Below are 27,374 nucleotides of genomic sequence, written 5' to 3' on the forward strand. Positions count from 1 at the left end.
ACTGGTTTGAAGGAGGAAATATGCATCAAACAGCAGTATTTTTTTTAATAAAGTACAGGATCAATATGGCGAACGTCATGTGAATATGACTTCAAAATCTAGCAGTAGGAACTCACTGGATGCAGAGTAAAAGGTCATGTGAACATACCCCTGATCTACATTGAGACACAGTAGGTAGGGCAATGCCTTTATTAGAATCGTCTGAAAGAGTGAGCAAGCTTCTGTGTTTTCAATAACTCTTCTTCACACTAAAAAAGAGGCCGCAGGGTGTTGGTGGAGAAGCAAAGCTGGATAGAGAAGTCTTCAGTATGGCTTTCAGAATCATGACAAGCTCTGTCCGTTTCCCTTAACCTTCCCCCAACGTTGTTTTGCTCGTCATCTAAAGTGAAGATGAGACAAGAGAACTGAGAAGCTATCTGGGATTAGTTCTACTCAGTACAGACCCACTGAAATTAGCGGACCTAACTGATTTCCATGGGTCTGCAACTTGCCAAATGACACCACCCCTCATACATGATTTTTGGCCCTGAGAGTAGCAGATTGTGAGATGGAGAGAGCAGGTATTATCTGGGTTCATTTCCCTTTACAGTCATACCTCGGGTTACAGACGCTTCAGGTTACAGACTCCGCTAACCCAGAAATAGTACCTCAGGATGAGAACAGAAATTGCATGCGGCCGGCACGGCAGAAGCGGGAGGCCCCATTAGCTAAACTGGTACCTCAGGTTAAGAACAGTTTCAGGTTAAGAACGGACCTCCAGAACGAATTAAGTTCTTAACCCGAGGTACCACTGTTTCCCCGCCCCCCCGCCACAATCTTGCTTTTGCTTTTCATGCTAAGCTGTTGATATTGAATGTACTTGTAGATCTGCAAACACCCTGCATTATAGTGTGAAAGCTTATTGCTTTACCGTAAACAAACTACTTTCCACTGCTTTGGAGAAAGTGCATGGAGGGAAGAGATGAGAAAGCAAAATTGATTTGGGGGAAGGGGAGAGACTTGAGCTCCTGAGAGGAAGGACAGAGCCTAGAAAGTTATAGCTGAACTCGGGAGGAGTCAGGAGGTCGGATGCCTGCAGTCCTTTCTCCTGCACACAAAATGGTTGAAACTCGACAGCAGTCCAAGTCCTGCACTCAGTTCTCCTTCTGAGAAACCTTCCGGGAGGACACAGACACCGCAATCAAAGCCTGGGCTGTGAAGTAGGTGCTCATTATCAGGAAGCGGGCATGAGGCAGCGAGGAGGAGCAGAAGTGATGGAGGGCGACAAACAGGTCGGACACGATGAAGATCACGCTGCCAAGCGAGGTGCTCAGCTGGGCTTCCGTGCGGGACAGAGCACGCCAGCACATGGTGCCGATGATGGCCGCATAGGCTGGCCCGGCGTAGGCAAAGACACCCTGAAGGCAGGGGAAGATGAGGATGACATACGACGTGGCCACCAACCCCAGAACCACCAGGAAGGTGAGGGGCCGAAAGGGGCCCAGGCCAAAGGCTAAGATGTAGGACACGTGGCACGCGGCAAAAGCAGCCGTCCCTACGAGGAGAGAAAATGGAGAAAAACACACACAGAGAGAAATTCGAATCAGTTTGCACTTAAAGGCTAATCTACCTAGCTCTCATTTTCTGAAACAAATATGCAGACCGAAACACAGCCTTCAAAATTTGCACTTCGCAGAATTTTGCAATAAATTCAGTGTGTATAAATATGCCTGCACTGGTGGAAACACACACACACAAAAATATACAGTCGTACCTTGGAAGTCGAACGGAATCCATTCCGGAAGTCCATTCGACTTCCAAAATGTTCAAAAACCCAATTGCGGCTTCTGATTGGCTGCAGGAAGCTACTGCAGCCAATCAGAAGCCACGGAAGCCCTGTCGAACATTCGGGTTCCAAAAGAATGTTCGCAAACCGGAACACTTACTTCCGGGTTTGAGGCGTTCGGGAGCCAAAACGTACGAGTTCCAGGGCGTTCAACAACCAAGGTACGACTGTATTAGATTCTGGGGAAAACCACTTTGCAGAAGCCGTAAACAAAGCAGAGCTGTGTATTAGGAGACATTTGCACTAAAATGATGGGGAGTTTTTGTGAGGACTTAAAAAGAAAAAAATCACAAACCAACATAGAAATGGGGAACTGGATTTACAATTGGAAAAACGAGAAACAAAGGCCTTACCTACATTTTACGACTAATTCCCTGAATAGAGGGATTGTCATTTAAACCAGCCTGGGAATTATAGCTCTGGGAGGGGAATAGGGGTCTCCTAGCAACTCTCAGGACCCTTAACAAACGAAGCCATGACCACCTGAAGTGGCATGAGACTGCTTTAAATGGCCAAGGCAGGCCCTGTGGCACAGACAGTCTTGCTGCTGCCTCATCTCTCCTCACCCTGGCATGGGGCAGCCCTTTGGCCAGAGGGAAGCAAAGAGACTCAGCCCCATCATGTCATCCACGACTGACTCCACCCTTCACATTAATCCTTAGATTTTACTAAGGTCTGATGCACCCGTTTATCTAGGTTGCGAATTAGATTTTGACATCCGTTGGATGGATGTTGCCATCAGCCAGCGCAGGTCCCAGAGGAAAAAATATCCCCAGATCTTTCCAATGGGGATGTTCTTCCTGATCTTTCTAGGAAATCATCCCGTCAGGCATTATATGTGTATTGCTGGTGCCCCCATGTGGCGAGAGATAGTATTTGTGGATGGATGAATTCAGATTTGCAGACTGGACAAGTCTCATTTTAAATCAATCAATCAATCAATCAATCAATCAATCAATCAATCCTGCCCATCTGGCTCAGTTTCCCCAGCCACTCTGGGCAGCTTACAGCATATCTAAAAGCATAATTAAAAACATCAAGCATTTGCACACATCTGCTGTAGCTAACGTACGAAGTGCTGATAAACATTCATTTTTTCCGTCTTATTTGGGCCCTCTTTTACTAGGTTGCCTAGATTCCTGCTGGTGTTGTTTTGGGCAGTTTTTTTGCTGCATTTAGCTGCTTTGTTTTTATTTGTTTGTTTGTTTGTTTGATATTCCGCCCTATACCCGGAGGTCTCAGGGCGGTTCACAGAACAAAATCAGAATATAAAAACCACAAAATATATAATCAAAATAAAAACAGCAACTTAATAACTCCTCCCTCCAAAAACAAAAAAAAAAACCAAAACAAAGGGCATAGGTCATCAATCAAAGCAAAGGCATGATTAAAAAGGAACGTTTTTGCCTGGCACCTAAAGGTGTATAATGAAGGTGCCAGGTGAACTTCCCTGGGGAGGGCATTCCACAGATGGGGAGCCACTGCAGAGAAGGCCCCATTCTTGTGTTGCCACACTCCAGACCTCTGGAGGAGGAGGCACCTGAAGAAAGGCCTCAGAAGATGATCTCCGGGTCCGGGTAGGTTCATATGGAAAGAAGTGGTCCTTGAGGTACTGCAGTCCTGAGATGTTTAAGGCTTTATAGGTCAAAACCGGCACTTACATATATAACTGCATTTCTATCCCATCTTTTCTGCAGGGAGCTCAAGGCAGTGGACATGGTTCTCCCCCTCCTCACTGAATCCCCACAGCGCAAACCTCGTAAAGTGCAAACTGGTGGTTAACAGAATACAGCAGGGCTCCTCCCCACAGATCCCTCTAACCTCATACCTGGAAGGAAAAGTTCTGACCACACCAAACAGATGTCCCCTACCGCTGAGAACAGCAGGCCTCGGAAAATGTGGCGGGCATATGGTGTGAAAACAGCCATACTGTAGGCGTGGGAAGCCACAAAGAACGCCAAGGAAAGGACGGGGAGGCATTTGACGATGGCGCTCTGCACACTGTTCTCAGGAAGCCAGAGGATGAAGTACGACGTGCAGGAGATGGCGAAAGGCAGCAGCTTATACAGCAAACTCCTTTTCTAAGGATGCGACATGAAAAGAGAGTTCTTCAGTGATTCCCCCCTCCGTTTAGCCCCCCCCCATCTCACAGGGCTTTTTCTGTGGTGGCCCCTTCCTTGTGGAATCCCGCCTCCTCTGCAGGGTGTGTTTTGTTCCTCCATTGGTTGTTTTCCAAAGCTCCTTACAGACTTGACTATTCCAATCTGCTTTCAGCTGAATAGGTAGTTTATCATTTTAACTGTGTATTACGTTAGATGGTGGCTGTTTTAAGTTGTTTTTATGCTTTTAACAGTAGGATTCCTCACTCAGGCAATCTGGCCAGGCACCACCACCATTATTATTTCTTAAGGATGCCAGGCTAGCTTGCCCGGGCAGTGGCAGCAATTAACACTGATCAGTCTGTTTTAATAGTGTTGGTCCTGTTGTTTTCTGTGTCTTTTAATTACTTCTGCTAGTGGGGAGGTGGATGGATGCAGCGGGCAAGGAGTCTGTTGGAGGCGGGCTCTGTTCACCCTCCTTGAGTGCCTTCCTGGCGCACCCCACCCCACTCCAGCTGCCCAATCCACCGGGGGGGGGGGCACAAGGTTTGCCCTACCCTGGGTGCTGGCAACCCATGCTATGCTGCGGTTTCCAGTTTCCCCATTTGATTTCAAACAGCATTGTGTGCTGTGCTTGGGCTGAACTGACACGCAGGTTATATCAGGTTTCTTCAACACCTAGTCAAATATCCAAGAACTGTAATATGCAAACACATGAACTTGTACACTCCGAAGCCAAAGTTTGACAGAGAATGCAAATTCCTTGTCCTCACTCTTTCATCGTACAGTGGGGAACACAAATCGTGGATGCAGCCTTTGCCAACCCCAAAGCTTTTGCTGTTCATTATTTTGATGATTGGCCAAGTAATATAGATTGCAGTTTCCCAGTACAATAGTTACCCAGACCAAAAAAGAGAGCTCTGGATCCATTGCAAAGCTTGTTCCCCACCTCCCACCAAGTAAGTGTGTGTGTGTGTGTGTGTGTGTGTGTGTGTGAGAGAGAGAGAGAGAGAGAGAGAGAGAGAGAGAGAGAGAGAGAGAGAGAGAGAGAAAGAAAGAAAGAAAGAAAGAAAGAAAGAAAGAAAGAAAGAAAGAAAGAAAGAAAGAAAAGACATTGCTAGTATAAACACCAAAACTAGGAATAAAAATCGTGGGACCAAAATCCAAATGAGACGCCAGTTTTCTCCCTGCCATTAAACTGGAGTGTTCCAGTTGTCTTGTTGACAGAATTTTATGGACTCTGAACACTCATGATAGTGAAGGTGCCATCTTTAGAACGTAAGAGGGGTCCTGCTGGGTCAGATTTCTCTAGTCCAGCATCCTGTGTTCACAGTGGTCAGCCAGACACCTCTGAGAAGTCCACAAGCAGGACATGAGTGCAACAGCACTCCTTGGTCCATGATCCCCAGCAACTTGTATTTGCAGGCATACAAGCCTTGACACTGGAGGTAACCGGCAACCTTCATAATATTAGTCGCCCTTGAGTTATTTTCCATGAATTTGCTTCATCGCCTTTTAAAGCTGTCCGCTTTGGTGGCGATCACTACATCATGTGGAAGCAAACTCCATAGTTTACCTATGCAATTAATTCTATAGTTTACTTATGCACTGTCCTGAGATCTCCCACGGTTCAGGTTCATGGAATGGGCCCCGGCTTCTTTTGCACACAGGAGGGCTTTGGAAGAAACTTTCCACTTGCTCCACCCAACCACCCGCTCCATCCTTTTAGTGATCCAAAGGGGAGATGAATGGAAGGACTCCTGGCCCAGGAGGGGCTGGCAGAGCTGGGGGGGGGGGCTTCACTCGAATATCTGGATTACTTAAGGACTTGGACATTGGAGGAAACCTGGGTTCAACTGGGTTCAAAGGTAGGGTTTTAGTGCACCAGGGAATTTTGTGCAGTGTTTGTTTTAATAGGAAGCAACGCAAAGGGAGCCAGGATTCCCGAGTTCTCCATGAAGGAGAGGCGTGCAGCAAAAGAAAGCAAAAATCCAGGCGTCTTATTTGAGGCATCAACAGGTTTATCAGAGGAAGACATTTCCTTAAGCTGCTTCTGACAGTTAGTGGGTTGGGCTTAGTAGTTCCCAAACTTTTTGAGACCAGCACCCCCTTGGTTCCATAAACTCACCCCCAGTGACCCCTGACCTTTATAAAAAGCATTATTCAGGATCTTCGCATGATGATGACACAATGAAATTCAAAACAGTAACAATTAATTGCACATTTGTTTAAAATCCAATAAAAGCTATCTAGCTGACTTCGACAAAAAGGATGAACTTGATCCAGTGATATGAAAAAAAGTCATTTACAACTCCAGTACCCCCCACCCCCAGAAATCCCACTGCCCGCCAGGGAGCCACTGATCTAGCTCACTGATCTATCTCAGCATTGTCCACCCTGACAGCAGCTCTTTCCAGGCAAGGTTGTTTCCCAGCCCTACCAGACAATGCCAAGAATGGAACCTTGGCTCGTCGACAAGCAAAGCACTGAGCTATGGACCCCTCCCCAGGTCAAGAAATCTCCCAGGGAGCCCCATCTCCCACCAGTGCCTCTCCTGTCTCCTTCCAACCACCCTTTGTAGCAGATATACAGACTCTTACGTTGGCCGCTGCCTTTTTCCTGTAGTGGGCATCTAGCTCCAGGATATCCATGGCCACTCCTAGCGCTGGTGGTAACAGAAGCTGCCTGATCTTGAAGCGGGTGCCAGTTATGCTTGCACCTTGCAGCAAAGTGGACTTTCAACTCCCTCAGGGTACAAGGGGCCAACTGATAAGACCTGTCACACTGTCTCTGCTTGGTACCAGAGTAGTAGTAGTAATAATAATAATAATACTTTTATTATTTATACCCCGCCCATCTGGCGGGTTTCCCCAGCCACTCTGGGCGGCTTACAACAAAATATTAAAAATACAGTAAAACACCAGACATTAAAAACTTACCTAAACAGAGAATAATAATAAAGGCTTTGCCCCACCCCTGCTCTAGACCCTCAAGTTCTGTTTAAAAGAAACCATTACCAAGCACAAGCTGATCAATACTCCCCTGCTCACATAGGCAGGCCAGAAGGAACAAAAGGATTGGCAGCATCTTTCTTCTTCTTAGTGCTCTGAAGGGCTGAAGCCATTTATTAAATAGTTGGCGTGAGGGGCTGCAGAGGTGGGTCATGAAAGATCCTGGCTAATCACATGTGCACACGGGGCCATCTTACCCATAGGAGCTAGGGGTGCGGGGCACCCGGGCGCCAGGCTCTCAGGGGCACCAGGCTGAGAGTCCAGGGCCCGAGAGTTGAGTCCGGGGAAGAACCCGCCTGTCTGTTGGAGCACCATGGTGGGCTCTTCTGCTGCGGGCGGCTCTGTGCTGTGAGTTCGGGTGTGACTGAGCCAGCGAGATTCTGAGGCAGCCTCCTGGGCCAGTCAGCATCTCTGAGCCTAACCTACCTCGCAAGTTTGTTGTGAGAATGAAATGAGGAGGAGTGCCACATACACCACTTTGAGCACCTTGGAAGAAAAAGGTGGTAATAAGTAAAATAACTCCTTCCAAGGTGGCTTCCTATATTGATAGTATAGTCCATTCTGTAACATCAGGACTCTTAACACTGGTGTCTTGGGGGGGGGGCGGTGTGACACACGGAGCGGGAGGAGGCAGCTAAGGAACTATTGTTTCGTAGAAAAACACAGAGAGCCAAGTCTATTACAGCCATAGAATCTCTTTATTCAAATAGAACACACACATACACACACACAGGGAAAAAGAAAAAAAGAAATTACTGACATGGCATGAACATGGCATGACGCAGACAACGCGAAAGGCCACTTCTGTCCTTTGTGGTTTAAGAGCTTCAAGAAATATTGCCACTTATATGGGGGTGGGAGAAAGAGGAAAGGGAGAGATGGGGAAGGGGTACAAGTTTACTGACCACCTGGAAGTAAAGAGGTGGGGTGAAGGGTGCTTAGTGCTTGCGCAAGGGAAAGGTCCCTCCACCGTGACTTCGCTTCCTACCACGCTCAATGTCCCGAATCAGACCTCTACAAACCTTGATATTAGATCTTCTTGCCACCTCCACACATACACCAAGCCCCACGGGCACTGGCGTTATGTACCCTTCCAAATCTCAAGGTGTTCTTGGCTGAACTTTTTTGCAATGCTCTTGTCCCAATTCTGTAGTCAGAGGCAAGGGTGAGGCAGTGAGATTTCATTTTCCTTTAAACACTATAAAAAGGAGCTACAGAAAAGTCCAAAGCACGTCAACAGCTGGATGGGAGGCCAGAAGAGAGAGGAAAAAAGCAGTAATTCTGAGGCCTTTGGTGGAAAATCCTGTTTCTAGGAGCCCCAAGAGAAGAGGAGCAGGATTTGGTTGGGGTAAGAATAAGAGCTCCTTGGCCTTCAAGGGAGTGTAACTGGGAAGCAGGGGGGCACTTCTCTTTGGAACAAGGATTATGGAGAAGGGGAGGCTGCAGGATAGGTCCCTAGGGCATTCTACCAGGGTCATTTTGGTCTTTTGTGTTGTTAAGTGCAGGACTTTGAGCCAGAACTCTCAAAGAGGCAGGAGAATTTGGTTTTAAGTAGGTGGAGAGGGGCAGAAAACCCCACCCACACAACCCAAACAGATTCAGGGATGCAGGGGGAATAAACTGGGGGTCTAAAGTTACTTTTCTACAATGTACTTGCTGTAGTTCTGCAAGGTGAATCCCACCGCATAACCCCAGAGAACGAAACCCTCTCCGTTTCTGATGACTCCCGAGGGAAAAGATTGCAATATTTGGATCCATATTTGGTTGCTGCAGTTAGGAGCAGCGAGGACGTGGGCCAAAATGCAGCCACCAACTCTTTTATCTGTTAATGTGCAGCTGGTGTCTGTCAATCAGCCACAATGAAGCTGAAGGACAAGCCAATATTCATGGACAAACTCCCTGTTGGAGACTGGTGGGGTTTCTGAAATCACAATGGGGCTGCTTAGGGCTAAGGATCATTTCCAAAACCAACTATAGAACACGTGCTGCTGGCATGGGTATCATTCCCCCCCCCCCATGTCTTTTTTCAACAACCACTGCCATGGGAGGGAAGATGCTATGACAGGGTATTGCGCTTCCCCTCCCGACCATGCTGCTGCTTGGATATGCGGGAGAGACTGTGGACTTCCTGTGGAGCTCTTTAATAGTGAGGAAACAAACCAATGCTGGAAGGAAAGTGAGTGGGGAAGGCAAAATCCACTGGGAGGAGGTCCAGCTTAAATCTCAGTGAGCTGGTGGACGTATGCTGACAGCGGGAGAAACAAAATGATGGAAACTTTAGGGTCAATCCAGATTTCACATGGTTGTATGCACACATCTCTCCTAAAAATTCTTTTCACTGAGTACACTGGTTGAGGAACCCTAAATGATGGCGATGTTTGGGGAGGCAGGCAGGGAATGGAAGCAACTATTTTCAGTCAGGAGACAGGGAAGGCTGGCTCTGCCTCCCTCTCCTTGGCCACCCATTGCTTCCTCTTGGATATTAGCTTCAAACAAGTGTCACGAGGGCAGAAATATCACGATTTCATCCCAGCGAGGAAAGGACAGCTCTCACACGACCTCACCCCCCTCATTGCACTTCCTAACCCTACCTTGAGGCAGTGGTCTTCAGAGAAGCCGCTTTAGGCAACCTCCTGATCCTTCTTTACCCTGTGAGATAATTCTGCCATGCTAATCTGACCTGCCACCCTGTGGGCAAATTTGGAGACGGGGGCTGCGGAGAGAGGAGCTGTGGCAGACTTGTGCTTGCAGGTGTGGCTGTCAGGTAGAGGAAGAGCCCTCAAAACAGTGGCGAGATTGTTGCTTGATGGGGTTTTTTCTCCCCGCCCTGTTCAGTGTTACCCCCCCATCAGAAGACCTCTGGTACGATATAAGCATAAAATTTAATTGCATCAAAACAGACAGGTTTTGCTCAGTGCAGCAGTGTGTACGTATGCATACTGGGAGGGCGGGGCGAGGGGGGGGTTCGTAGGGGAAAGAGGCCAAAGGAGGAGAGACGGATCCACCCCCCCGCCCTGCAGAATTCCTGGGGGAGAGGCACTCTTGCTGGGCTGTGCCAACCAACGGGCCAGGAGGAGGAAGATGCTTTTGCGCTTGGGACGCACATCTGTTTCTCTCGCAGGTGCTCGTCGGTACCAGGTCCTGGTTTCTTCAGTGATTGCTCGGGGTGGGATAGGGGGAGAGGCTGGGCTCTTTCGCTGCCCCTTGCTGCTTTCTCTTCTGCCCCCTCTCCCACCTGCCCACAGGGGTGAAGGCACCGGAAGGACTGGGGACAGTCCCTGGCAAAATGGACTTGTTCGAGCAAGCAGCTGTGGGCCTTCCCCAGTGACGAGACCCACGGAGAGGCTTTATCTGGGGAAAGACAAGGACGGGGTGTGAGTGCATATTAACTATTTCGTCTACAGCTTATACACAGAGGAATGAGGGTATTCCCGCAGGAGGGAAGGAGCAGCTAGCTGCGCAATCCAGGAGTTTTACATCACGTGCGGAATTCAGCATCTTCTTTCAGTATTAAAAAGCAAGAACGAGCTTCTCGTTCTCACGACGTCTGAAGCAGAAGAGAGGTTCTGTAGGGGAATCCCACCCTCTTCCATGAGCCAAGGACTCCCAACCCATATCCTGGTTCCCAGATGCCATCCTTCCTACATCCTGGCAGGCAGAGCAGAGCAGTTTGCAGGCTCATCTCCTCTTACCTACAGTCCCTCCTCACCTGGCTGCCGGCTGCTGCTGCTCTTCTGTCTGTTGGGAGCTGCTGTGCTGGGGTTGTGGAGTCTCTGTTGTCTCCTGGAGCGGCTGGGCGGAATCAGAGGTAGTTGGGGGAGGCTCTACTGTGCTGCTGAGGAAAGACAAGAGGGAACTGGTGGCAGAGTAGGAGTGAAGCCGTGGCCTGGTCACACCACGCACATGTTGGAAAGGAGTGTCAAATTTCACATGACACACACTGTTCTCACAATCAGATTAGAAAAGCAGGTCAGATCTAACCAGTGATACAATCCAGGTCTTGAAATCTCTACCGTTCCCAGATACTGAAGATCACGTAAATGTGGAGTGTGTGTGAGAGAGAGATCATCACATAAGGAATATGGCCTCTATATCTGTTTTGTTGCTGTGTTTCTCCTGCAGAAATTAATGGTTTCCAGCAGGGTGGATAAAAATCAATGACTTTTTTGATTTTTTAAAAAAATGATTTAAAAAAAATATTAAATCAAATGTTTTTGATTTAAATTGGATTTTTAAAATAAAATGCTTTTGGAGGAAAAATCTTCCTAAAGATAGCTTTCTATTTAAGTTACATTATAGTCCAAAGGCTATTCATCAGGAAATAAGGATTTGTTTTAAGTTTTTCATGTGTGCTAAAACTCAGTCTGTTTAAAGAAATAAATGTTTAACAACATCAGTTAACAAACATGGATACATATACTATAATGTTATTGTTTTAGTTCAATTGTTACTAAGGAAATGATTATTTTCCTCCTTCCAATAAAGTACAGCAGAAAAGTTGTCCAAATATAAACCGTTATCTTATTAAATCTCACAATAATTTCATAATTATCTGTCTATGTATTTCTAATAGTATAACCAAACCAGTAATTTTTCATATCACTGTAAAAACTACTCTGAAAATTTATTATTCCAAAAATAAAACCTTCACCTGGTTGTAAATATTAAGATTATACCAGCAAGAATGAGTCTTTCTGTAAAAAAATGATTTAAATCAAGTCTTACTGACTAGTGATTTAAATTCTGATTTTAATCAATTTGATTTAAATCGAATCCACCCTGGTTCCCTGGGAATACTACTGAAAGGGAATAAAGACCTGCAAAAGGATACTGACAAGGTGTCAATAACCTCTGCCCTATCCCCTCAAGCCAGATTAAGAGGCAACTTTTCCTTCATACCAGCCTTTCAAGGTTGCAGCCCTCTAATATGTGATGTATTTAATTCCCTAGGTCCATCTTAACCTGCTTTTCAAATCACAAATAATTCTCCCAGTGGAATACAGTTCAAATTCAACAGTGTAGATAACGCAACAAAAAAGGACCAGATAAAAATCAGAGCCAGCATAACAAGACAATTCCTTCTCTCTTCTTCCCTAAGTCCTAGTCACGAAAAGCCTGACTGAAAAGGAAAGCTTCAAAATCACCCGCTTTAAAAGGGTCAAGCTCCCAGATCTGTAACAGTCTGGTGGTTCACATGTTACAGCAATCTATGGTTTAATGTGAATGAGCAGCAGGCTGGTGCCTGTTGCTGAAATCCCCTGCCATGCTGCTGGAAAAAAAGTGGCCTGGTTTGCCATGCCAACCAAGCCTGGGGTTGTGGTTCCTTTCTCTTTTGTTTTTCAGAAGTAGGATCACTACGAGATCCATGTGTTCTGCTTGCTAGAGCGCAGAGTAACATTTACCACGGTGACCATCAATGTCAAAGGTTGGTTATTTTAAAAAATGTTTTAACTCCACCAACTAGACTGTGTGTGTGTGTTTTTACACACGTGTCTACACACGGATATATATATATTAATACTCTTCCAATATACCTGGTGACTTTTGGAGCATTTTGTTGATATTAGTGTACTTATTCATCTTAAAAATTGGGTGCCAGTGTGGTGTAGTGGTTAAGAGCGGTAGACTCGTAATCTGGTGAACCGGGTTCGCGTCTCCGCTCCTCCACATGCAGCTGCTGGGTGACCTTGGGCCAGTCACACTTCTCTGAAGTCTCTCAGCCCCACTCACCTCACAGAGTGCTTGTTGTGGGGGAGGAAGGGAAAGGAGAATGTTAGCCGCTTTGAGACTCCTTCAGGTAGCGATAGAGCAGGATATCAAATCCAGACTCCTCCTCTTCTTCTTAGCAACTTTTCAGGGGAACCAAGAGCCATCTGTATCATGGATCACACCTAACCATCTTACCTGGCTACTGTTGTCATGGTGACGGGATTTGGTGGGTCACCCCCTTCTGGGGGGCCTGTGTCTGGAGTGGGAGGTTCCTGTTGAACACTAGAGGTTTCTGCAGGGGTGGGGTTGGGGAGAAAAAGAGGGAAAGAAGTTCAATAGTAAGTGGATAAAATGGTGATGGGTGTATCACGTCCAGAGGCAGCAAACAGCCTCAGAAAGGGTTATGTATGAAAGCCAAGCCCCTCTCAACTGCTGTAAACCTCACCTCTACGGAGATGCTACTTCTGAGCTTCCAGGCATAAGCCGCCTATATTCTCCCCCCCTCCCCAGGGTTCTCGCATTCATATGTACTAGAGACACACAGTAGGGAAGCAGAAGGCACGACAGTCATGGGGTGTTTAAGGAAGCTCACACGACTAAAGGTAAAGGGACCCCTGACCATCAGGTCCAGTTGTGACCGACTCTGGGGTTGCGGCGCTCATCTCGCTCTATAGGCCGAGGGAGCCAGCGTACAGCTTCCGGGTCATGTGGCCAGCATGACTAAGCCGCTTCTGGAGAACCACAGCAGCGCATGGAAACGCCGTTTACCTTCCCGTCGGAGTGGTACCTATTTATCTACTTGCACTTTGACGTGCTTTCAAACTGCTAGGTTGGCAGGAGCTGGGACCGAGTAACGGGAGCTCACCCCATCGCGGGAATTCGAACCGCCATGTGCTGTAAAAGAATGTGCTGTAAAAACTCCTGGACTTCCAGTGGGCTGGTCATGAGGGGAAGTGGCTTAGGGTGGAGAGGGAGTGGTGCAAAGGTTAGAAAGATTGGCTCTGATGTGGGAAGCCCAGGTCCAAAACCCTCCCTGCTCAAGGTATGAAGCTCACTGGAAAGAAACGGGCAAGTTGCTCTGTCATCCTAACCAACTGCTGAGATGCTAAGGGAAGGGTCCATTACTCCGAACTGCCCCCTCTCTACCGCTGGGCTATTCTATGTTTATAGTGCTACTGTTGCCTTATAGTCATTTGTGGAGAAGGACAGAAGTCCCTCGTTGACAAAGGGGAGGGGAAGAGAGAGGAAGGAGAAGCCTGAAGGAATGGGTAGTTGGCCACCTAACAAGGACCATGGGAACTACACCTCCTCCAGGACCCCTGCTCTCCCGTCCCTGAAGTTTTCCAGCCAATTGGGGCCCTATAACCACGAGGTGGCTGCTGTGGTCACCAGAACTTTATTTTTTCAATTTGAGGTAGCTAGGAAGGAAATGTCCTTTAGGTTCATGGCATCATCTGGGCCATGCCCTAGGTTAGAGCAGCCACTTCTATTAAGGCAGAGCAAGAGCAGCCAACTACAGATTTTATTTAGGTCACAGAAGTCCACCTGCCAGCAGCCGGGTCCCAGTGCTACCAGCCTATGGAAAGGACCGGCTGGCCAACTGTTTGCCTAAAGCACAATCCAAATGTCTTTCCCCTCCAAAGGGGGCAGATCACTTGGCAGAGGTGAGAGACTGAGACGTTTGGGCGAGCAACTTAGAAAATGTGTTGCTCGAGCGCTCGCATGTTTGCAACAGTAAGGGAAACCATTTCACAGTACGCAAACCAGCAGGTGCCAAGGAGTGTGGAGAAGAATAGCTGTGTGGGAGGGGAGAGAAGAAGCAACGCCTCACATTCTGGAGGCCATCCCGTTTCTGAAGATGTAGGTCGCCACTCACCTCCTGCTGTGGATACATTGCTTTGCGTCACTTCCTGAGGGGGGGCAGCAGGGGAAGCAGGGTCCACAAGTGCTTTGGGGGGCCTGGAAGCCAAAAGGATAAAATCAGAAGGTGGGGTCGGGTCTTTAATTTCAATTTAGTTGTATGCCTCCAACTCGTAAAATATCAAGGCTGTGCACAATATATGCAAGTACAAGGAAACAAAATAACATAGGAAAAAATGCAAAATAATCACTAAAATGACTGTCTAACCAAGGAAGCTGAAATAGCTGCATACCTGAAAATTCAACAAGGTGAATGCCTACCTAATCTCTGCTGGAAGAGGGTCCCACAGCATGGGGCTGGAAACATTAATGAACTGATTCCCGGTTCCCATTTTTTTTCCTCCCACGGACCATTTGAAAATGGCCACTTAATGATTTTTCTGCCTGTTGTAGCAACTGTAATGTGCCATGCTAGATGTCGGCTGATTTTTCACTGTATTTTCGTAGTTTCTTTTATTTCTTACAGATTATATTTTATTGTATTAATGATTTAAATTCCACAGAATTCAAATTGTAATGCAATGTAAGGACTAAAAGAAAGCAATAAAAATACAATGAAAAATCAATATGAATATGTAATGCAATGAATGTGCCATCTCCTGTCTTCAACCACAAATTCACAGCCATGCTGCAGCACCACCCGAATGAGGCTCCCAGGACGCTAGTGGATCATGGAGCACAGTTTGGGAACCCAAGTTCCAACTGAAGCCAGTAGGCCTCTGTAATGCAGGGTCAACTAACAGTGCTCCTTCAGATGATCTTGGTGAACAAGCTGGCCTATAAGGGCTCAGGCAGCCCTTAAGATATCCTGAACCCAACTTGTCCAGGGCTTTGTAGCTTCAACTTGGCCAAGTAACATATGGGCAGTCAGACATGCTTTAGCAAGAGTTGTTCAGGTGTTGATGCCTCAAACCCATCTCCCTCAGTACCAGCCTCCCCAGTGACTTCCAACGGCTCGGCCGGTTCATTATCTCCCTCCGACGCCCAAATAGTCTCCTGCTCTGAACATCCAGCTGGTCTTAAACAGGTTAAGCCTTCCAAGGCCTCACCTCTCTTGCTGTATATGGGGTTCTGCAAATGAGGCCCAATTCTTATCTGTGGTGGGGCAGGAGGCATCTGAGTTGGGACGATCCCACACCGCTGCTCCTGTGTCAGCTGCCACAGGCTGCGAGGACACCATAGATTCCGAGGAAGAATCAGAGGGGCTATCTGCCCAGTCAGGATCTGGGAAGAACAGATTAGAAAAGGAGGTCAGATCTAACCAGTAATACAATCCAGGCCCTGAAATCTCTACCTTCCCCAGATACTGATGATCACATAAATGTGGGGTGTGTGTGTGTGTGTGTGTGTGTGTGTGAGAGAGAGAGAGAGAGAGAGAGAGAGAGAGAGAGAGAGAGATCACAAGGAAAATGGCAGGAAGACCAAGGCAAAATCTATCACTCTCCTTCTTGAATTACAAAATCCTCCAGTTTCAGATAAATTACCGTATTTTTCGCTCTATAAAACGCACCAGACCATAAGATGCACCTAGTTTTTGGAGGAGGAAAACAAGAAAAAAAAATATTCTGAATCTCAGAAGCCAGAACAGCAAGAGGGATCGCTGCGTACACACATTTCCCTTACTTTTTAGGAGGGAAAAAGTGAGTCTTATGGAGCAAAAAATACGGTATTTCCCCATGTGGCTAAGAACTGGTATGCTGCTAGCTCCCTCCCACTCCCAAAGCTTGTCTGTGTTGGATTCTGCTGTTCCTTATTTGTAGCAGAGCATCCCCAAGTCAACAAGCAGATGTGACAAGCCTCCCTTTCACCCTCTACCAAATCCCTCCCTCGGACCACATGGGTCTCTCTGGAGCCCTGACCTCCTAACGTTCTCTCCACCTCCGTCTGTTCACCGCAACCGTTGCTGACATGTGTGGCATCTCCATCTCCCCCACCGGGATCTTCCTCCTCGCCTCCTTCTCCCTCTTCTGAGTCTTCACTGTCCTCACTATCTGTGCTGCCAAGGCTCCTGCTTAAAACGAAAAGGGGAGGAGGGGAAGAAAGGAAGAGAGATATTTCAGATCATGCGCACAGCAGGCACGTTTCTCCATCCCAACCCTGTTGGACAAATGGGAGATGCTACCCCTCTCTCTGCACCAGAAACACATGAAGCTGCCTCATATGAAGATGGACTACTGAGTCCCTCTAACCCAATATCCACCTGGCAGCAGGTCCTGGGCTCCAACCCCTGCTACGCAAGGTACTTTCCCCTGCAGCAGCCTTTCTCAACCTGTGAGCCCCCCTAGCTAGCAAGCTAGGGATGATGGGAGTTGTAGTCCAACAACATCTGGGGACCCACAGGTTGAGAACCGCTGCACTGGAGGTTCTGAGGATTCAGCCTGGGTCCTTGCTGTGCAACCTGCATGCTGCCAGACACCCTTCAAGCACTAGCTGAAATGCCAGGAGGAGAGAGGAATGAAAGAGACCAGGGCTGTGAAGGAGAACAGTTCTTTTCTTCACAAGTGAATGGAAAGAAAACAATCCAATAGGGTAAAGTAATTTGGGTGGCAGGCTATTAAGAGAAATTCCTAGATGGAGCTATAAAAAGGAAAATTCCTAGATCTAGCTAGCAAAATCCCAATGAACTGGCAATGGTAGAAAATTCAAGAATAAAGTTCAGGAAGTTAATTTCTGGCAATGACAAGACTGGCCTCAAAAAGGCCACTGCATTTGGAAATGCTAATGGAGAAGGGGTGTAAAGCAGTGGCTGGCCCAGCTGTTTAGGACAGCAGCTCCCATCATCCATTATACCATTGGCCACGCTAGCTGGTGCTGATGGCAGTTATAGTTTACCACATCCGTAGGAAAATCCGTTGCCTACCCCTCCAATAGGTTCCCAGCAAGCTAAAGTACACACAGAGAGAGAGAGAGAGAGACAGAAAGCAGGAGCTCCACAGGGCTTTTATAAGATGTAGGCAACAAAACAGGGTCTCTCGTTCAGTGAGAAAATTCCCACTTGTTGCAAAAAAGAGAAAAAGAATGAAACCAAAAGAGACTGTAAAACCCGGCCTTCAGTATTAGAGTTATTAGACTAGGTAAGCGGGGGGAAACAGCAGATCCCCCAAAGAAACATATAATTGGCATAAAATAGAGACCATCTTCAGGGGGACAAATAACGGCTGGGAAATAGGAGTGGGGAGAAGCAGACTTAAAAGACTGGCCACGTACGTTTATAAGAGGGAGGCAGATACTGTACACCAATTCATCGCAGTACGGGATTTCATTACTACTAATAATAGCGCTATGAATTATTAAGCAATTTAGGCTGTGCTGAGTACTGTACAAATTACAAATTAGAAACCAGCTAGGCCCTGGCAGAAGGAGAAAAGGCTTTGTAGAAATGAAGCCCTTGTGGGCTTAGGAAAGCCTTATTCCTTGACCGAACGACTTAAAACTAGTTAATAAAGCAGACCTGCGAAGGAAAGAGAAAGCAGCTTCTAGAAGTCCTGCCTAGGCAAGCGGGTGGGAGAGGATGCCCTCTTCCCTATGAGCAGAAAGCCCTATCGCAGCAAGTCTAAAGAGTCCAACTAAAGCAGTCTTCACCAACCTGGTGCCCCCTAGATGTTTGGGGACTACAACTCCCATCAGTCCCAGCCAGCATGGCCGAAGGCTGATTTAAAGACAGGACACAAAAAGGGAGGGGAAAGAACAGGATGACAACAACTGAGAAAAGTGTGCTTTACACAGGACGTAACAAGACAATGAAAGCTAATTTTATAGGAGTCAAAGCAGGAGAAATATGAATTCATTGATATTAGTACATAGGATGGGCCTTCTCTGCAGCGGCTCCCTGTCTGTGGAATGCTCTCCCCAGGGAAGTTCGCCTGGCGCCTTCATTATACACCTTTAGGCCAGGCAAAAACGTTCCTTTTTAACTAGGCCTTTGGATGATCTGATTGACATCCTATGCCCTTTTAAAATGTGGTTTGGGGGGGGGGCTATTGGGTTGTTGTTTTTTATTTTTATTATGCATTTTGTGGTTTTATATCTTGATTTTATTCTGTAAACTGCCCTGAGACCCCTGGGTATAGGGCGGCATATAAATTCAATAAATAAATAAATAAAATTAGGGGAAAGAAAAAGGCCTGTGCTCTGGTATTTACTGTTGGGGAGTCAGTCAATGTTGCACTTTACCAGCTGCATCTTATTCACTGTTCTGATTGTTTTAGCACACTTTATATTCATGTACACCACCTTAAGGCAGATTGTACCAGGTGGTATATAAATATTTTTTACAAATATTAAATGCATGAAGTGTGCTTGGAAGAAGTTTATGAAAATCAAAGTGATCACGATGAACATGAAGGCACCCTTAGTCCAAAGCCCATTTGGCACACCCCGAGAGTGCCAGGAGGTCTTTGGGCAGGGGATCTTCTCCTACCTGACTGTGGCAGGCTGTGCCATACCAGAAGAGACAGCAGCCTCCTTCTCCTGCCAGATGTCCTCCCCGTCGGAACCGTCAGCCTCGTCGTCATCGTCAAACTGCTGGATGCGCTCTTTGTAGCAGATGTCAAAGAGGTTGGAGTTGGGCTGTGAGAAAGGGGTGGAGGAGAGAGATGGATCAGAGCCCAGGCCGGGTGCAGAGGGGAGGCAAAGAGGAGTAAAGCTCTAGAGGAGCGGCTCTTACGCTGTCGTCGTCAGCATTCAAGGAGAAGGTGATGTTGGCCGTCTTGTCAAAGGGAGCACTGGAAGAAAACAAGAAGACCGAGATGAAGGTCGGAACGTGACTGCATGTAGGCACGGGAAAGGACCAAAGCCTAAGTTTGGGAAAGAACGTAGCACTGAACCTACCGCAAAGCTTTGTTTTCTGGCGGGAGAAGGGATTGCCCCTCCCACTTGCTCCACTAGGCGGGGCCATGCAAATTAAGTTGCTCTTACCTCAAGAGATTGGAGATTGGAGATTGGGGGTGGTGGCATGAGACAGAGACAGCAGATTGCCTAAGGACATCTTAGTTGATATAGAGAGGTGACTTCTCCTCACATGAGCATTTTCACAGATCCGCCTCTCCCAAATGGACAGGATCCCCAAGCTAGCGTGCGCTTTGCCTCTGAACACTTCCCATAAGAAGAATTAGCTTCAGATCCCTTTTCTGTTCCCGGTATTATCTACATAATGGCAGGAACAGCCATAGTGGCAGCCAGAACTAAAACTCCCTTGAGTTGCTATCAGGAGAGGAGAAGCCACCCAGGCCATCTACCAGCCATAGAACTGTAGAATCTAGGAACCTTTTGCACAATGTGGGGATCAAACCCATGACCTAGAGATTAGGAGTCTCGTGCTCTACCAACCGAGCTACCAGTGTTTTTTCCCATGCCCTTGTTGTTTTGTCCATCTTATTTCCAAAGGGTTCAGGGCACAAAGATATACTTTAAAACACACATACAAGAGGGAAGCTCAATATGTGCGCATGCAGAATACACCTGGGCTTTCACTTCTAGTCTGATCTGCTTGGGTGGTGCACCCTTAACTGGGGAAGAGGTAGGTGGAACTGCACAGATGTGGGGGACGGATGTAGCCCTACACCCCCGCCTGTGGCTGGAGAGGAGCATAGCAGCGTGTTAGGCATTACCTTTTCAGCTGTCGGAAGTGAGCACTGCAGGGCAGATAGGCAGAGAGAGGGAGAGAGGGAGAGAAAGAGAGAGAGAGGCAGACACATGAAATCAGGGGGGCTGGGAAAAGAAAGACTGCCCTGGGGTGGGGTGAGCGAATTCTCCATGTCACCCTAGACTCCCTCTATTGCGCTATTTCAGCCCTTTGGAAAGATGGGATTCATGCTGAAGCTGTTGCCAAAAGGGGGGGAGGGGAGGCAGAGGACAAACTCTTGGGCAATCTTTGCTGAGAACATTAAATATTTAGATGGTAACAGGACCCAGGAATCCAAGGCACCTTCCTCCTTACCAGGCAAGATGATCTAGTTAGTGAATTGAGCAAAGCACGTTTGGAGCCAGAGACTCAGGTGGTAGCTGGGTCTGGAAGAAATCTCATTCTTCCTCCTCAGGAACCTGATCACCCTTCCATTCCAAATGGCTGACGGAACCTATCCTGCGCTGCTTGTGGGCTTCTCAGAAGCATCTCAATGGCCAGAAAGGGATGCAGGATGCTGGACAAGAACAGCCTTTGGTTTGACCCACTAGGGCTCTTTTCATGATCCTTTTTTTTTTTCAATGCTCAAAAGAACAGGGGCTCAAGACCAGGCTGGAAATGTCTCCCCTTGCTTCCTGGGCCCTCCACCTGCCTTCTCAAGAGAAGACAAGCAACACTGGCTTACAGACCTCAGCCCCTTGCTCAGGATGAGCCTCTAACATCTCCTATAGGCAGAACTTCAGGACAAGAGGCCACAGACCACATGTCCCTTCCCAGGTCTACGTTGTGCATCTTTCTTACTCCAGGACAAAATGCCCAGCACCAAGTGCCGTGTCCAAGTGCATGCAAATTACATGCGCCCCAGATTTTGCGGCAGGCCAATGAATAATCTCCTTCTTGTTGGCAAGTACAAATGAGGCCAGGTGTCTCCACGCACTGCCAGCCCGAGCAGGTGCAATCCCATGTGGGGTTATGGACACGTCACCCCATCCAGAGTTCTGACTGTGAGCCCCTCAGGACAAGCATGCTTCCTTGCCGGAACTACGCAGAAACCCCCCCGATGCTGCGTGCTATTGTTCCCACTGGAGGCTATGCTTATTCTCAGCCAAAAGAGCACAGAGCAAGTAAAAAACAAGACGATGACACACAAGCACGGCAAAGGGGAGAGGAAAGGGGAGGCCGTGAACCGTGTCACTAACTTGACGTTCTCTTCTTGCTCGCCAAATTCCTCATCGTTAAAGCCAAAGTGGTCAATGAACGCCGAAGTCATCTGCTGCAGCTGGTAATCTACAAAGGCCTATAAAGTGGAGGAGGAAAAGGAAATGAGGGTAAATGTGAATTACAGTTCAAATGGAAATATGGGGGGGAAGGGTATATGAAGAGAGAGGAAGAGAAACTTACTAGGCCCAATGGATCTACCTAAATGCCGTATGAGAACACATGAATACAACAGTCATTCCCCCCCTCCCCAAACAGCTCCTAATCCAAATCTGCCAAGTGAACCCTATTTGAACTCAGCTTACAGGAAGGAGCTCATCCCAAATATCATTTGCTTGATGACAAGAGGCATCTGACCAGCATTTCGTTTAGCTGTTTCATATTGTATCACTTTGTAACCCACTTTTTTGGGTAAGAGATACAAAGCTGTGTACAAAGCAACTCATGAAGACAACAAAAAGGTACTGAAAAGTGGCAACTAGGAGAACAGAATGCCAGGATTCCACATGTAGTTGTGGTGAAGGGGTGAGGAATGGGACTGGCAGGATACAAATTAAAGTTTGTGGAGAAGAAAGAAGAAAATCAGGGGAAGTGCCCAAAGCAGGCCTAAGAATTTTAGACCCTGCGCCTGCTTAGGGATGGGGAAATTGTTCTAGGTTTCTAAGCAAGCACACAGGTGGGAGTGGTTCCAGCCCTGGCAAGACAAGGGGGCAAGGTATGGTGCACAACTGGAAGCTGCCGCACTTGCCTGCTGCAGGACAGCCTCCTGAGGGAAGCTGAACTCCTTGAGGTCGTTCTCATCATCATCACTTGACGAGTGGAGATTGTGCATGTTAACCTGAAGGAAAGGAAAATGAAGGAATCCATTAGGTGAGTCTTCTGACGGAAATAAAACAAAATAAAACACAAGGCAAAGATTGAGTGGCCAAGCCCCAGAGAATCAGCTAATAGAACCTACTATTCCTCACAGAAATGGTGGGGAACCTGTGACCCTCCAGATGTTGACGGACCAACTCACCCCTGACCATTGGCCAGAGGGCTGATGGGAGTTGTAGTTGTTCTATCAATTCCGCCGCCGCAAGCTAAGCATTTTGGCAGACTCTGGCCAGCTGGAAAAGCAGCCCTTTAACCAAAAAACCAAGTGCTTAACTCTGGAGCCACAAAGCTCATTTTTCCAATGGCAGTGGTAAGACCTAGTACATGTGGCATGTGACAGTAACAGAGAGCGCTCCGATGGATGCAGAAAGAAAGGGGACCGTTTTCCCATTCTCTTGTAGTACCTTTTCCAGAACCCTGCCAACCATTTTATAATCAGGAGTGGCTGGAGCGTAAGACACAAAGAGAGGGGACTCACAAGATCCACAGTGTTCTTCTTGTTAGTCTCCGACAAGGGCCCTGAGACAAACTTCTCCCACTGCTCCTGTTCCTCCTCAGGCAGCTCTGCAAAGTGGAACACGTCAGCTCAGGTGGGTGAGATGGCAGAAGGACCTTACTTTATGATACACATTGTGGTAGCAAGTGGAGATGGCAAAATACAAGAGGGAGCGGCCACACACGAATGATAGCTTCCCGTCAACCAGAAGAAATCTGCATTCCCTTTCCCCAGCTGTCACCCATCAGTTCCCTTTTTCTCTTCTTACCAAGACCAAGATCAGCAGAGGACCTTAGCTACCCTAGTTTGGGGGAATTTGGGATGAAAAGCAGTATAAAAATAAACCACCCTCTAGATCCAATAAGTTAATATATCATTATGAAAGCTCGCAGAAAGTGGAATTATGCAAGCAGTTAAACATTACTTTAGCCAATTACATTTGCTTCATTTGACAAATTCTATTCAGGATGCTCACTTGAATGTTCCACCACAGGTTGGCTTGATCTCTTCCAAATGTGTGCAAAGCAGTAGCTGTCACTGAGTGAGGTCAAGCTCATTCACCATGTGTGAGCTGCCCGAATCCATTCCAAGCACATGAAATTTTGTTTAACATTACTCCCTGTTCCAAGAGAAGGTATAAGGGGAGAGGAACAGGATTTCATGTCTTTGAAATGGAAGCTCAACCCCACTCCTGAAATAATAGGGTCAGGTTGTGCTGGCTGGGGCTGTTGGGGGCATCAGATTGAAGAAGGTGGCAACAGTTTATGAAATGGTTTATGAGATGTTTTTTCCAGAAAGCCCCCCTCCCCCAAACTGCTACTGCCTTTGAACATAAAGTTTCTATATATAAGCTACCATGGCTAGCAGCCATTGACAGAGCTCTACTTCATGGATCAGTCTAACAATTCCCTTTTAAAGTCATCTAGGATCAGACCAAATATCTGTCTAGGAGAAATGCTTGCAATGTATATTGCAACGGATGAAGTGGACTCTGATGCAGAAAAGCTTATGGCATGATAGATTTGTTTAGTCTTCAAAATGCCACAAGCCTCTTTTATAAGTATGGGTGGTATGAGATCAGCAATTGCCTACTAGGAACTATTGGGGGGGGGAATTTACATTCTTCCATGAGGTAAAAATAACAGAGCAAGTCATCAGGCCTTCTGTCTGCCCTCCCCATCTTCCCAATACAGACACAATCAAGTGGTGTCAACAGAAAAAGGAGAGCCCATCAGTTTTTCATGATTTTGACATGAATGCCTCTTATGGGCCCAAAACGATAAAAGGACTTTGTTACAACTACTGAGCCATGAAGACATGATCAGGTAGCGTGTTGAGCACTGGACTCTAATTCTGCAGAGATTCAGCTTCAAGTTCCCTTTCAGCCATGAAGCTTGTTGGCAGAACTTAGACCAGCCACTCTCTCAGTCTAACCTACCGCCCAGGGATGCTATAAGGATAACATGGGGCTGGGGGCAGGCACCACATACACTGCCTTCAACTCCTTGGATAAAAATGTAGCAACCATTTCCAACTTGGGTTTCCAGCCATATGAACAAATAAGCTGCCCCACAAGGTTCATTTAGCAGAACTTGCACACAATTGATGTGATATCCCTGACTTTCTCCCTGCCCCCCTCAAAAACCCTAATTTCCCAGTCTCCAATGAATATGAATGCAGATTTCCAAACCTAAACAAATACACACCCATGGTATGCACATTTGCAGAACTATATAAACCCAGTTTTCTTTAACTTGGGTTCTTAAGGCTGAAGAATAGACCTAGAAAGGCAGTGATCTCCAGCTCCTGCTCAGATGGAAACTCCCTATATAAACATCACATCCTACCGCAGACTCAGCGGCATTCCAGCACAGAGATGAGCCCCCTATTTCTCCCACTGGAAAAGGCGAGGAGTGGAATTCCCAGAATGCTTCCATGAGCCAAAGAGCTTACGCTTCAGGAACAAAGCCCTTCAAGAATCATTTGAGCGGATCCTATGCAGGGCACATGACCCTGACCCCCCTGGAGCTGCCAAACCCATTACCTTTCAAGAGCTGCTTGATAAGGGTGGAGTGGGGCCACTTCTCTGAGGCTTGAGCTAAGGCATTGGCAATGCGGGTAAGGTGCCCCATGTAGCCCTTGCGTCTTCCCCCATCAGACCTGCAACAGAAGATGGGAGAGGATGGAGACTCATGGTTCCTGCAGGCCATGTCCCTTAGGAAATGAAAGGCACAGGTGGAATGACAGAGGAATGGGAGGCTTTAGAATCTGTATGGCCTTTGTAGGTTGATGCTGGACAAACTGGCTTGATTTTGCATAAGGGATGACCAGAAGGAACAGTCAGACTATTGCCCTGAACTGTAGAATGGATTGATCTCAGCACACTCTCACAGAAGACTAGAGGTTGTTGGAAGGAGTTACAGCAGCACGCACAAACACACACTTTTTAAAACAAGAAGTAGCAGGAATATTCCAGGTGCATGGAGGAGTATAAGTATCCTGAGCAGGAGGTCAGGACCTTAGGGAATGGAAGGCACTAGCAAGCACCTCATGAAACACTATGAGCCAAAAGAGCCTTGAAGGACAGACTACCCGAACCAGATATTTTGAACTACAATTCCCATCACCCCTTACCACTGGCCATGCTGACTTGGGCTGATAGGGAGTGGGGTTGGAGGGTACCAGGCTGGGGAAGGCTGCATTAGGGAATGAGCAGAAAGAACTCCAGGAAAAAGGGGGCACAGAAAGAGTGGGTCCGCCCACCCCAGTGTTATGTGACATTATAATGCACTCCTAAAATTGCTGAATGCCATGGTTTGGAGATGCTGTATTCTGGAATCTTAGATTGCCATTGACGTCTGGGTCTGCCCAGGGCACTGGGTTTGTTCCAGGGGAGAGGGTTCAAGACCAGGGAAGATGGGGAGAGGAAAATCCAACGAAGACACCCAGGTACTCACTGTGATAGCTCATTTTCTTCCCAGGCAGACAAGATTCTTTGGATTAAGCGACACTTCTGCAGCAACTGCAGGGAGGAGCACAAAGGGGCTCATCACATAAGGGATGCCGGAACAGCAACACCACATTTCACTAAGGAGGATTCCAGTTTCTTAACAAGAACCCAAAAGGTTTCAAGCTTGCAGTTTAAAAGCTTTCTGGTCCTCACTGGCGTATAGTAAAATCTAGACAAGTGTTTCTGCTAAAACTGAAGAAAACTGCAGACAGAAGATTCTGGATGCCAAACAGTGGGAGCCTCTCCCAGCTAGTCCATTCCCAAGGTGGGTTGCAATCCAGTGATTGTCAACTAAGCCCAGACAACCACTTTCAACCCTATTCTACTCACTGTAGTTTTCTTAGCCCTGAGAACTGCTTTGATCCTCAATTCTCATCTCCCACTTTTCATATGGGATCACAACCTTCTGCTCCTTTCTTCAACAATTCACGCCCCAACCCATACAAAGAGCTTGAAACCACAGGTACCCCACAACTAAAACCTACATGCTGGATGACAGGGTTCTCTGGGAGGGGCTCCGAGTGGTTCTCAATGGTCTCATCCCCAGCATGGGAACTGAAGACATTGCTAAGGCAGGCCTCCACCTGAGCGTGCAAGAAGTTGTTATATGTGTACTTGAAGTAGAGGTCCTGGCAGAAAGAGAGAGAAGGAGAATGAATGAATAATTAAATAAATATAGTCAATCAGCACTTTATAGTGTCTAAATTGTACAACTGATTACATTCACCCAAATTAAGAATTGGCCACTCTTTGAAATACCACTGTCACACAAAAAAACCAGTGTTGTAAACTTGAAAATGTTAAACCACCAGCAACATTAAATCAGTTAAAAATATTTTCATCAGTAAGAAAAGAAACCCCCTCCCACAATTAACTGGGAAGATTTGTTTTTATTTCTTGTACTATGACTTTGAATCTGTCAACTCAGAATACTTAAATTAGGCAATCTCTCTAGAATTTTTTGCAGCAGCTTCTTTCTAAAATGCAAATTTGTTGTTATTTACATGGTCATTTCAGGACAAGTCTTTTTTTTAATGCTAGGGCTTGGTATTGTCCATCAAACAAATACCGCAAAGACAACAAGCTTTCCAGAAGTATTGTTCTTCCTCCCCACCCCTGAAAAACAAAAGAACCTAACAAACTTTTCAAGCTCCTAGAAACATATGCATATATTACCCTGGGAGAGCAGGGTCTGAGGCAACAGCCAGCGGGTGCCGTGCTGCTACTCACCAACATTGTGTCGAGGGCCCCGAGCTCTATAATCTCATCCTGCAGTGCTGCATTGTTGGTGCCCAATGAGCTGGCCAGCAGCTTCACCACGTGCAGGCGCGTGTTGCCCAACGGAGGGTCCAAGATCCCCCACGTCGTCTGCAGGGACTCTTTCTGCCAGAGGGAGAGGGCAAGAAGAGAGAGCATTCCAGGTCCATCACAAGCCCCTATTACACCTCCACACTCCCTTCCCACCTCACTGCTGGGCTGTGCCAGAGAAGGGACTCCAACCACCAAGAGAGGATAAATTCAGGATAAACTATAACCATGGAATTTTTAGATTCTGCCCCCTTGCCTATAATGAGCCCAACCTGGTGC

General features: G+C 47.1%; 2 protein-coding genes across 12 annotated transcripts in view; both read right to left on the reverse strand.

Moving 5' to 3' along the window:
- Positions 1-649: 649 nt before the first annotated feature.
- Positions 650-6,641, reverse strand: TMEM86B (transmembrane protein 86B). 2 transcript variants are annotated; one of them, XM_081168735.1, is made up of 3 exons: positions 6,525-6,641; positions 3,654-3,901; positions 650-1,534 (listed from the first exon to the last, which is right to left on the reverse strand). In XM_081168735.1, exons 1-3 carry the CDS (start codon positions 6,554-6,556, stop codon positions 1,134-1,136), a joined length of 681 nt encoding a protein of 226 aa, XP_081024861.1. In that variant the 5' UTR covers positions 6,557-6,641; the 3' UTR covers positions 650-1,133. The 2 variants fall into 2 exon arrangements, with proteins under 2 accessions (XP_081024861.1, XP_081024860.1); XM_081168734.1 differs by having other exon boundaries at positions 3,654-3,906.
- A 973-nt stretch (positions 6,642-7,614) lies between these two features.
- The window catches only part of PPP6R1 (protein phosphatase 6 regulatory subunit 1), a gene marked incomplete at its 3' end in the record, with an annotated part of 49,304 nt that continues 29,544 nt past the window's right edge, over positions 7,615-27,374 (reverse strand). For 4 of the 10 annotated variants that reach the window (XM_081167094.1, XM_081167088.1, XM_081167090.1 and 1 more), the window contains 16 exons: positions 27,018-27,170; positions 26,273-26,416; positions 25,735-25,799; positions 24,822-24,937; positions 22,760-22,845; positions 22,154-22,243; positions 21,387-21,484; positions 20,174-20,197; positions 19,231-19,288; positions 18,985-19,133; positions 16,424-16,575; positions 15,614-15,788; positions 14,521-14,603; positions 12,840-12,936; positions 10,645-10,770; positions 7,615-10,286 (listed from right to left, as the gene is read on the reverse strand). In XM_081167094.1, coding sequence (XP_081023220.1) covers positions 10,283-10,286; positions 10,645-10,770; positions 12,840-12,936; positions 14,521-14,603; positions 15,614-15,788; positions 16,424-16,575; positions 18,985-19,133; positions 19,231-19,288; positions 20,174-20,197; positions 21,387-21,484; positions 22,154-22,243; positions 22,760-22,845; positions 24,822-24,937; positions 25,735-25,799; positions 26,273-26,416; positions 27,018-27,170 — 1,620 coding nt within the window. Of the gene's footprint in view, positions 10,287-10,640; positions 10,771-12,839; positions 12,937-14,520; positions 14,604-15,613; positions 15,789-16,423; positions 16,576-18,984; positions 19,134-19,230; positions 19,289-20,173; positions 20,198-21,386; positions 21,485-22,153; positions 22,244-22,759; positions 22,846-24,821; positions 24,938-25,734; positions 25,800-26,272; positions 26,417-27,017; positions 27,171-27,374 lie in introns of those variants that run through there. The other 6 variants (XM_081167092.1, XM_081167093.1, XM_081167097.1 and 3 more) reach the window with 6 other exon arrangements.

This window comes from Podarcis bocagei (genome assembly GCF_964188305.1).
Source record: "Podarcis bocagei genome assembly, chromosome: 13".
Classification (NCBI taxonomy): domain Eukaryota; kingdom Metazoa; phylum Chordata; class Lepidosauria; order Squamata; family Lacertidae; genus Podarcis; species Podarcis bocagei.